At 44.1% G+C, this 11,358-nt stretch overlaps 1 protein-coding gene across 1 annotated transcript; it reads left to right on the forward strand.

Annotated features, from left to right (window-relative positions):
• The first annotated feature begins 176 nt into the window (after window positions 1–176).
• On the forward strand, window positions 177–9,535 carry LOC133954652 (NLR family CARD domain-containing protein 3-like). Its single transcript, XM_062389078.1, has 10 exons — window positions 177–491; window positions 1,087–1,270; window positions 1,371–1,493; window positions 1,594–1,713; window positions 2,167–2,369; window positions 2,598–4,449; window positions 5,291–5,464; window positions 6,001–6,177; window positions 6,556–6,729; window positions 8,252–9,535. Exons 2-10 carry the CDS (start codon window positions 1,227–1,229, stop codon window positions 8,280–8,282), a joined length of 2,898 nt encoding a protein of 965 aa, XP_062245062.1. The 5' UTR covers window positions 177–491; window positions 1,087–1,226; the 3' UTR covers window positions 8,283–9,535.
• The last annotated feature ends 1,823 nt before the right edge of the window (window positions 9,536–11,358 follow it).

Consider the following 11,358-nt stretch of genomic DNA (forward strand, 5'->3'; position numbering starts at 1 on the left):
GGACTTTGAACTGGCTGGTTTCAAGAGTGAACTGGTTCCACAGGGAAAAGGAGCCTGAGAACAGGGAGCGGTCAGACTCCATTTTCACCTGGACGAACAGAAGGAAGGAAAGTGAGCAGGTGAGTGTGAACACAACTTTCTGAAAGTTTCACTGTCTCACTCTCACACCTGCTGTTAACATCCGTCTGCTCATCACATGACTCTAAGTCTGTCAGTTCACACCTGGTGACAGACGTCATGTGATCGGATCCCAGAGACAGATGTGAACAGCAGGTCTGGATCAAAGAGCCTTCAAAGGACTAATTAACAGAGTTAACTCACAGTTTCACTTTTATCTTCATCTGTTCATCAAGTGTTTAATGACACAACGTGTTTTCACAATCACACGTTACAGCAGTGGTCACCAACCAGTCCAGAGTTTTCACTGTGGATCCCAGTAAAGATCTGGACTCACTGGCTGAGGAGTGAGGAACATCGACCTGCAGAACCAGGTACACACACACACACACACTTATACTCATGATGGTTTTGTGTGAGTTTTGAAGTGAATATAAAGTTGTTGCTTGTGTTTGACCTTCATTTGGGCACAAAGCCATAGAACTGAGTGGAGACACAGAGTGCTGCTTCAAGCTGTGACTGATGTGCTCTCAGTGTTACTGTCTATAAAGTTCTGTGATTCAAATCCAGCCTTTATGACGTGAACATGATTCTAGATGTTGAGTTTCCTTCTCTTAGTGGCCGGGGGTTTAAGGACACATGAACTTTTACAAGCTTGTATTAATTAACTTTAATGTAGTTGAGTTGTCTCAGTGTAGATCAGGAAATGCTCAAGAGAGAGAGAGAGAGAGACTCTTGTCCTTCCTGAGGTTTCTGATGTGATCACTGTATTTCCTTGTATATAAGTACTCCTGTGTACTCAAATAAATACCAGTACTTCAAACTATTAAGCTCTGCATCTATTTCACAATAAAACATTTAAAAATAATAAATTGACTCAGTCGACAGAAACGTTGGAGTGCTTTTATTTTGAAATGGGTCGGCTACAGGAAGTGTTGCAAATATTTGTGTTTGTGACGTTTTCAACAGATAAACATTGAAACTGGTGAAAGATCATTTCACTGTGTTCTGCTGTAAACTGAGCGCAGAACCAGAGGAAATAGACCAGACCTTGAATATCTAGAAGAGCAGCGTGGCCTGAACCACAACTGAGCCGCAGCCGGTGCAACATGGACGAGGACACTTCAGAGCAAGTTGGACCCTCACCCACAAAGTAAGAGACCTGCTACAAACATGTGAAGCTCCAAACTGAATCCTCAGAGAATGAACCAGTGAATGATGTGTTCTGAATAAAAACATGTTTGTGTTTGCAGAGGTCAGGACCACAGACTGAGAGCAGAGTCTCCAGGGTCCACCTGTCTGTCTCTGAAGAGTGACTGGTCCATGAGACCTCCTCCTCTATTCTTCAGTAAAGAACCTGGACCCTCACACACAGAGTAAGAGACCTGCTACAAACATGTGAAGCTCCAAACTGAATCCTCACAGAATGAACCAGTGAATGATGAGTTCTGAATAAAAACATGTTTGTGTTTGCAGAGGTCAGGACCACAGACTGAGAGCAGAGTCTCCAGGGTCCAGCTGTCTCTCTCTGAAGAGTGACCGGTCCATGAATCATCCTCTAGTCTTCAGTAATGAACCTGGACCCTCACACACAGAGTAAGAGACTGTTTCTACTGGGACCTGCTCTGAAGAGGATCTAGTTTCCTCTAGTGTGGCCCCTGCATTAGGACACAGCTTCATTGAAGTTGGTGACTAATCTCTCAGAATCACTCAAAGAGCTCAGACCTCCACCAAGAACCAACACGCTCCTTATGAAACCACTTAGAAATCCACTAGAGACTCATTTGGATTTGGATCTGCACCAAATTCCACACACTGGTAAACATCAGTCCTCTGAACATGTCTGTGAAAGAGGACCCCCCCCCCCCCCCCGATCTGGTTCACAGACCACAACCTTCCACCAGGTTTACTGGTAATCTGTTGTTTTTTATAATCCCACTAACGAACCAACCAACACACAAACATACTGGGTGAAAACAAAACCTCCTTGACAGAAGTGATGACAACCTGTGACTGTGACATGTGAGTTATCAGGACATGTCTTCACAGGGAGAGGAAGAGGAGTCATGTTTCTGAGGAGGAGCAGTCGTCCTGCTGTGCTTCGTGTCAGGAGGTCCTGAAGGATCCAGTCTCCACCAGCTGTGGACACTGGTTCTGCAGACAGTGCATCACCTCATACTGGGACCAGTCTGGCTCTTCAGGAGACTCCTCCTGTCCCCAGTGTGGACAAAGATCCAGACCAGGAGCTGGAGGTCAGACAGCCGGTCAGAGAGGCACTGTACATGTGTCTGCTGATGTCTTCACTTCTGACAACAGCACATGTGGTTTTATTTTGTTCCTTCATACAGCATCAACATTTAACATCGTTAGAAAAGCACAAAGTTAAAAAGCTTTTATTTTCTGTAGTTTTTCTGGATCTGATGAAAACAATCAGCAGATTCTCAGATTCTCTGTCTCTGACATTGTTTCTTGTCTTTCAGCAGATCGTGGTCTGCAGGAGGTTTCAGATGAACATAAGCTCAGTGTGAGGAGGAGATGTGAACATGTGACTGAAGGAACTGATGAAACAGGAAGTAGAACCCTCCTCAACAGGATCTACACTGAGCTCTACATCACAGAGGGACAGAGTGAAGAGGTTAATACTCAACATGAGGTGAGGCAGCTTGAGACGGCTTCCAAGCTGAAGATCCTCCAGGACACTCCCATCAAGGTCCAGGACATCTTTAAAGCCTCCACTGACCAGCAGAGCAGCATCAGAGTCGTCCTGACCAACGGCGTCGCTGGCGTTGGAAAAACCTTCTCGGTGCTGAAGTTCACTCTGGACTGGGCAGAGGGTTTAGAGAACCAGGATGTGGGTCTGCTGGCTGTGCTTTCGTTCAGGGAGCTGAACCTGGTGAAGGACCAGCAGCACAGTCTTCTCACGCTGCTCCATGTTTTCCATCCAGCGTTACAGAAGCTCACTGCAGAGACGCTCGCTGTCTGTAAACCTTTGTTCATCTTTGACGGCCTGGATGAAAGCAGACCTTCTCTGGACTTCAACCACAGGGAGCTTGTGTCTGAGGTCACACAGAGGTCATCAGTCAACGTGCTGCTGACAAACCTCATCCGGGGGAACCTGCTTCCCTCGGCTCTCGTCTGGATAACCTCCAGACCTGCGGCGGCCAATCAGATCCCTCCTGCATGTGTTGACAGGGTCACAGAAGTACGAGGCTTCACTGAGGCCCAGAAGGAGGAGTACTTCAGGAGGAGATTCAGTGATGAAGAGCTGTGCAGCAGAATCATCTCACACATCAAGACGTCCAGGAGCCTCCACATCATGTGTCAAATCCCAGTCTTCTGCTGGATCAGTGCTACAGTTCTGGAGCACATGTTGACCACAGACCAGAGAGGAGAGCTGCCCAAGACCCTGACTGACCTGTACTCACACTTCCTGCTGGTTCAGACAAAGATGAAGAACAACAAGTACGGTGAGGGACATGAGACGACTCCACAGCAGCTGACGGAGGCTGACAGGGACGTTCTCCTGAAGCTGGGGAGGCTGGCACTTAAACATCTGGAGGAAGGAAACATCATGTTCTACCAAGAAGACCTGGAGCAGTGTGATCTTAATGTCACAGAGGCCTCGGTGTACTCAGGAGTTTGTACTGAGATCTTCAGAAGAGAGTGTGAGATCTTCCAGAAATCAGTCTACTGCTTTGTTCATCTGAGCGTTCAGGAGTTTCTGGCTGCAGTCTACATGTTCCACTGTTACACCAAGAGGAACACAGAAGAACTCAACAACTTCTTGGGAACAATTGGGAACACAGACACCTTCTCCCTGGATGACCTCCTGAAGAGAACCATGGAGAAATCCCTCACCAGTACAAATGGTCATCTGGACCTGTTTGTTCGCTTCCTTCACGGCCTCAGTCTGAAGTCCAACCAGAGAGTCTTAGGAGGCCTGCTGGGTCGGACAGGGAACAATCCAAAGATCATCCAGAGAGTCTCAGGATGGCTGCTGGGTCAGAGAGAGAACAATCCAGAGATCATCCAGAGAGTCATCAACAACCTGAAGGAGATGAAGAGTGATGACATTTCTCCTGACAGAAGCATCAACATCTTCCACTGTCTGACTGAGATGAACTATCACTCAGTTCATCAGCAGATGAAACAGTTCCGGACGTCAGAGAACAGATCAAAGGAGAAACTCTCTGAGATCCACTGCTCAGCTCTGGCCTACATGCTGCAGATGTCAGAGGAGGTTCTGGATGAGTTGGACCTGAAGAAGTTCAACACATCAGACCAGGGTCGATGGAGACTGATCCCAGCTGTGAGGAACTGCAGGAAGGCTCGGTGAGTCCAGACATGATCAATAACATGTTCAAACAGTGGAGATGAGTCGTTCTTCAAATACACTCAGTGTGTGTGTGTGTGTGTTTGTGTCATAAACTTATTCTTATTACATATCTACATATACATTCTCATTGTTCTCATGTGCATATGAGAACAACTAGATCAGATGTGGAGAGTGAAATCCAATGTGATCACTGTGCTGGAGTTTGAGGGTTCAGACATACGACTATGTGGGGTCAATGGGAGGTATTTGTAAATACTGTGTATATAGATATAGATATAGATATAGATATAGATATAGATATAGATATCAATATCTTTATCTATATATATATGATCAAACAGCTAGCACAGAGTGATTCTCCTGAATCACTGACTGTTCCTTGAAACTGAAGAAGCAGGAAATATAGTTTATTCTTCTTTCTGGTCAAACCAGAGTTCCCACTCTGCGTTTGTCCTCCACCACCAACCAGTGCAGTGTCCGTCCCTCCAGGTTCCTGACATGTTGACTTCACAATAACATGAGATCACTGTGACCTTTGACCTTTGACCACTGAAATCTAATCAGTTTCTCTTTGAGTCCAAATGTGAAGAAATCCCCTGAAGACAGACTTGAAATATAATGTTCAAGAGGCCATGACCTTTGACCTCTGACCACCTGAATCTAATGAGTTCCTCTGTTAGTCTGAATGAACGCTTGAACCAAATCTGAAAGGATTCTCTTGAGGAGTTTTTAACAAAGAGGGGATTTACCAGGGTGAGGGTCACATGATCACGTTTTGTATGAATGTTGTGTTTTATGATTTAATTCTCACAGATTTCATATTTTCTTTAATTTCAGAGTCCGTCGTTGTGGACTCTCAGAGACTCACTGTGAAGTCGTGGCCTCAGCTCTGAAGTCAGACCCCTCACATCTGAGAGAACTGGAGCTGAGTCTTAACGAGCTGCAGGATTCAGGAGTGAAGCTGCTGTGTTCTGGACTGGAGAGTCCAAACTGTCGACTGGAGACTCTGAGGTCCTTAAATCCTTCTTCACTTTTCAGACTTTCTTTCTTATTGGGTCATTATTTATTTAAATTGTCTCAGTTCTGCTCTGCTCACTGTCCCTCAGTCATCTGTCACTCACCCAGCCTGTCAGTCACGTCCACCTCATCAACTCCATTCACCTGCACTCACCTGCTCCTGATCATTAAGAAAGTGTCAGTAAATAACATGTGGACTGAGGCCGAGCACTCTTCATCCTCAGGTTTTCAAAATAAGACACATTCTTATTGAAACACGTTGGACAGTTGATAAGTATAGAAACAAACAGGAAGTGACATCAGGAGCCATCCCTACTTTAAACAGTGTTTAATTACACAAACCTGCTCAGTGACCAACACACAGAGAAGAAGCTGATGAATGAAACAATGGTCCAACATGTCTGATCTGATATTTATCTTCAGGTCACAGACTGGACTGAGGTCAGCAGCATGTTGAGAGTCTGTGTTGACATGATGATGATCCACAACAACAGGGGGACACATTCTAATATTCATATTTCTTTATCCAGGTTGGAGGGCTGCAGTCTGTCAGAGATCAGCTGTTCTTCTCTGGCTTCAGCTCTGAGGTCAAACCCCTCTCATCTGAGAGAACTGGATCTGAGTGACAACAACAGCCTGCAGGACTCAGGAGTGAAGGAGCTGTGTGGTTTTCTACAGAGTCCAACCTGTCGACTGGAGACTCTCTGGTCAGTTCACTGACTGACTTTTGTAGATCTCATATCTATAAACAGCATTTATTCACAAATTATCTAATTTCATTCTAATTTAACATAATTCCTCTTCATACATAACATGAATCCATTCATTAATGAATCTGTGACATTTTAAATATTCAGCTACTTGTTAAAACACTGAGTTTAGTTCTGGATTTCCTAAACTGATCTGCAGGACAGAGACCGGGTCCAAATAATCTATTTGAACTGAATCAGGACTCGTTTTTAGTCCAACATGTCTGATTCATATTTATCTTCCATGTAATGAGTCTGTGCTCACATGAATATGTGTCTGTTATTTTCACACATGAACTCAGTTTAATTTACAGTTAAGTTTGATTCTTTATCCAGGTTGGATCACTGCAGTCTGTCAGAGATCAGCTGTTCTTCTCTGGCTTCAGCTCTGAGGTCAAACCCCTCTCATCTGAGAGAACTGGATCTGAGAGACAACGACCTGAAGGACTCAGAAGTGAAGGAGCTGCTTGATCTACAGCAGAGTCCAACCTGTCGACTGGAGACTCTGAGGTCAGTAGATGGTTGGAGTCAGTCCACGCTGCTTTCATCAGTATGTTACTAAACACAGTCAGGATCACAGATCCAGGGTCTGTGCTTCCAAGCAGGATTTGTGGTTATCAGGTTAACTTCAGGTTTAGTTTTTTCAGTTCTACGAAGCTCGTCCACTTCTTAACCAGGTCAATCACCATGGTAACTTCTGATGAACAGCTAACCTGCTCCAGGTTAAGTTGGAGATCAACCCATATAGAAGCTCCGCCCACTGACCACAGTGACTCTACACTGTTGTGTGGTGCACACTCTCCTTAAAGGGACGGATAAGAGAAGTTTAAATCAACGTCTGGTTGGTTCAGTTGATCTCTAACTCACCCAGAACATCTCAATGTCTCCAGACTCATCCTGTCCCCAAAACACCAGATGACCTCAGCTTCCTGGAGACAGGTCCATGTGTGTGTCCTCAGAGTCAGTGAGACAGTGTGTGTCCTCAGAGAGAGTGAGACAGTGTGTGTCCTCAGAGACAGTGTGTGTCATCAGAGACAGTGTGTGTCCTCAGAGAGAGTGAGACAGTGTGTGTCCTCAGAGACAGTGTCTGTCCTCAGAGTCAGTGAGACAGTGTGTGTCCTCAGAGACAGTGTGTGTCCTCAGAGACAGTGAGACAGTGTGTGTCCTCAGAGACAGTGTGTGTCCTCAGAGTCAGTGAGACAGTGTGTGTCCTCAGAGACAGTGTGTGTCCTCAGAGACAGTGAGACAGTGTGTGTCCTCAGAGACAGTGTGTGTCCTCAGAGTCAGTGAGACAGTGTGTGTCCTCAGAGACAGTGTGTGTCCTCAGAGACAGTGAGACAGTGTGTGTCCTCAGAGTCAGTGAGACTGTGTGTGTCTTCTTGTCTTCCACTCGTCTTGTTAGTAAACAACAGATTCAGATCTCGTGGTCTCGAGTTATTTATCTCGTTCACACGTTATTATGTCGTGGTCACGTAATATATTTTGACCAGATGCCACCAGGGGGCGTTGTAACTTACACAAGCTGGACCACAGCTGACAGCCTCACACGAGGGACAGAGACGGTGTCGTCTTCATCTGATCTGAGACAGTTTGTCCTCTCACTTCATCAGTGAAGAACTGATCAGGTGGATCTTTGTCACAGCTCTGAGATCAGTGGGACTGAAGCCTCTCCTCATCACATGGTAACCAGGAGCTCTTTATACAGAGCAGAACCTCTGCTGAGGTCCATCTGTCTCCTCTGGTCCCAGTTTGTCAGAAGCAGATGTTCATCAACACACAGTGAAACATGGCTTCACCTGTAACAGCAGTAAATCCACCTCTCAGGTGTCCACTCTGCACTTTGACATGCAGAGGACACACACTGAGCTCTTAGCGTGTTCATTCCAACACGTGAACATGAAGCAGAGAGGAAGCTGCTCCACCTCTGAACAGGACTGAAGTCCCTGCTGCTCTTTCTACTGGATGAGCTGCATCACTGACTCACAGCTGATGAGTGAGTCTCTGTGACACTGATGTCTTCTTCTCTCAACAGGTGGGATGGATCTGAGTTGGACTGGTTGTGAAGAGGACAGTGTGAAGAGGACAGTGTGTGTGGACGGAGGCTGAGCGGTGTCCTGAGGATCCAGAGGCTGAAGCAGCTGCAGCTTGTGTGTAGTCTCCAATCTACACAACCCCTAATCTGCATGTGTTTGTGAGATGAAGCCGGAGCACCTGGAGAAAACACGGGGAGAACATGCAGACTCCACACAGGAAGACCCCATCTGAACCGGATTCAAACCAGCAACCTTCCTGCCCCGATTGTGTTTATTCACATGAAGAATGTGTTTATTGAAATGACAACAGAAGCAGAATATATAAACCCTCTATAAAGAGTCGCATACAGTGTGTTTAAGTTTGTCTTTATTATTGTCCACCTTTGTCCCTCAGTGTGTCTCCATGTGTGTAGGACCCCATTCTGTGTATATGTTTGTTTATGATTGTGATGGCCGCACCAGCAACCACACACTGACATTCCAAAACATGATGCTAACTTCTTGATTTCTAATTTGCTTAGTTGTTTGTTTTTGCACACGCACCCACAAATAACTTGACACATTTTGATTTCATACAACATACTTTTATTTGTTAAATATTTTATTTCTGTGATAATTAATTAAGTTTTCTTTGAGTTACCAGTTCCTGGGGCTTGTTTCTGGAGTCATCTGGCCGTTCAGCAAACCACCTTAAATGGCTGTGAGTCCTAATTGGACTGCACCATGTCTATTGCCATCATGGGGAGGGACATGGTTGCCTTATCTCTATTTGTAATTGTTAAATCTTTAATTATTGCTTTCTATTTCTATTTGATTCATTTTCCTTAGTTAATATGATGTGGTCTAATACAGGGATGTTATGTTGTGGCGTTAGCATGTCTATGTGTATCCCCCTCTTTGTTTTGAGTGGCTTGAAAGGCCCCATATATGTTCCCATCTCTCAGTCGAGGGGGGCTGTTTTTTTTGTGCCGATGCTGTCAATTATCCTCAAGCTTGAGGATAATTTGCCTTTTACCGGTTGTGAGATTTTTCTTTTTACTTTTTTCTAAAGGAAACTGAATTAAAAACACACTTTTCGTTCAAAGAAACTCTGTGGCTCTCTGGTCTTCCTGCTGGGTCCCTCACAATGATCTTAAAGTTCCTGGATTCACGTCACAAATTGATTTAATTCAACACAAAGTTAAATATATTGAAATATATATCAGAGCTTCACACCACGACCTTTCTGTTGAGTGATGATCTTACATGTCTCACTGAGGGGCTGCAGCATCGATTCATCTGATGATTATGTTCTTGTTTAATTCATATTCTCTTTTTTTAATTAATAGCAATCAGAGAAATCATACATTTTGTTTTCAGTAAAATGTATGTCTTCAAATCTTTTACAAATATATAAACAGAAAAGAATCTTTGATTATCAAAATAAAGTTTTGGTTTTAATACGTTTACAGAAATGATCAAAGGACTGTTTTCACATTGTCATGGTGGATTATTAAACGTAGAATAATTACTTGTTGTGAAGCTGCTGTAGTTGTTGGTTGATTTTCCGATCGATTGGTTGATAACATCTGGATTTGTTGCAGATTTGCAGATTTAGTATAATATTCAACAAATATATTAAACATTACATGTTTAATATATGTAAAACATGTCCAGGTGGAAAAGCAGGTAACAAAGGAATGAGTTGTCGAGGTGGAGAACCATTTCAAAAATTATATTTGTATAGTGACCCATGACCCCTACTACCTTTCAAGCTAAGTGCGCTAAGCTAGCATTAAGTCTTTATAATTTAAAGAATTGTCTATTTGTGAAGAGTTTTTTAACAGTTTGATGAAAACCAGGAGACGACATTTAATATGAGAAGCAAAGTGAAGACAGGGCGTTGGACACTACACAGTTTTATTGAAGCTTTTTAAATGAAATGAAAGTTATTTGTGTTCACAATTATTTTCCATCATCCAGTAGAACAGGAAATGAAACTGTCCACACTGTCCAACCTCCAGTCCGTCCTCCAGTCTGTCCTCCAGTCTGTCCTCCAGTCCATACTCCAGTCTGTCCTCCAGTCCGTCCTCCAGTCTGTCCTCCAGTCTGTCCTCCAGTCTGTCTGTCCCTCAGCATATATGTGGGACAGTAACAGGGTGTCTTGTTCCTTCAGTCTGTCCTCCAGTCTGTCCTCCAGTCTGTCCTCCAGTCCATACTCCAGTCCTTCCTCCAGTCCGTCATCCGGTCCGTCCTCCAGTCTGTCTGTCCCTCAGCATATATGTGGGACAGTAACAGGGTGTCTTGTTCCTTCAGTCTGTCCTCCAATCTGTCCTCCAGTCTTTCCTCAGGTTAATTTAAAGGTTGATTTTGTCTGTTTCACTTTCACTGGAGTTCTTTGACTCAGAGTTTCCTCTTGTTATTTCCAGCAGAGTGACATTAGACTGCTTCTGTGTGTTTGTGTGTGTGTGTTAATGACACTTCTCTCCTAGCGTCAGATCTGAGCAGAAAGCACGAAGCTACAGCCAGCAGGGGGTTAGCCTAGCTTAGCATAAAGACTGGTTACATGGTGAAACAACTAGCTTAGCTTAGCATAAAGACTGGGGGCAGGGGGATATCATTCACTATAAATATAGATGCACGACATTACAACTCTCAAAAGTGAAGCCAAAAGTCCTCCTCCTCCATGTTAGCAGATGGGACATGGACCAAACCGTTAAATAAATATTTGTAAAGATGTTTCTGTCGTTCTTATCTCACTGACGTTTGTTCAAGTGTTTCTGATCAGTTTGGTTTGAATTAGTTATTTGATGATATGAACGGATGTAGACGTCATGATTGACAGCTGAAACTGACTCCTGATCGGTCGAGGGCCTGCATGGGCGGAGCCTTGTTATGACAGCTCCATCTGACTCTTATCGGAACATTTAAATACACTGAAATTTAAATAGAAAACATTCGATAAAACATCTTTTAAACGAAAAAAGTGATGTTAAGTTATTAAAGTGTAACAGATCATAGCTGACGATAAATGGAATAGGAAATATAGATGTAATAAAGTGAAGTGACAGTGAAGCCTCAGTCATACTCATCATACAACATACACACATGTTACGAGAGGCTAACA

This window comes from Platichthys flesus, chromosome 6 (genome assembly GCF_949316205.1).
Source record: "Platichthys flesus chromosome 6, fPlaFle2.1, whole genome shotgun sequence".
Lineage (NCBI taxonomy): Eukaryota > Metazoa > Chordata > Actinopteri > Pleuronectiformes > Pleuronectidae > Platichthys > Platichthys flesus.

Coding starts and splice junctions, on each gene's coding strand:
- LOC133954652 (XM_062389078.1), top strand. CDS start 1,227: ATGGACGAGGACACTTCAGAGCAAGTTGGACCCTCACCCACAAA. Junction 1,714..2,166: donor CCTGGACCCTCACACACAGA/GTAAGAGACTGT, acceptor ATGTCTTCACAG/GGAGAGGAAGAGGAGTCATG. Junction 6,178..6,555: donor TGTCGACTGGAGACTCTCTG/GTCAGTTCACTG, acceptor TTCTTTATCCAG/GTTGGATCACTGCAGTCTGT.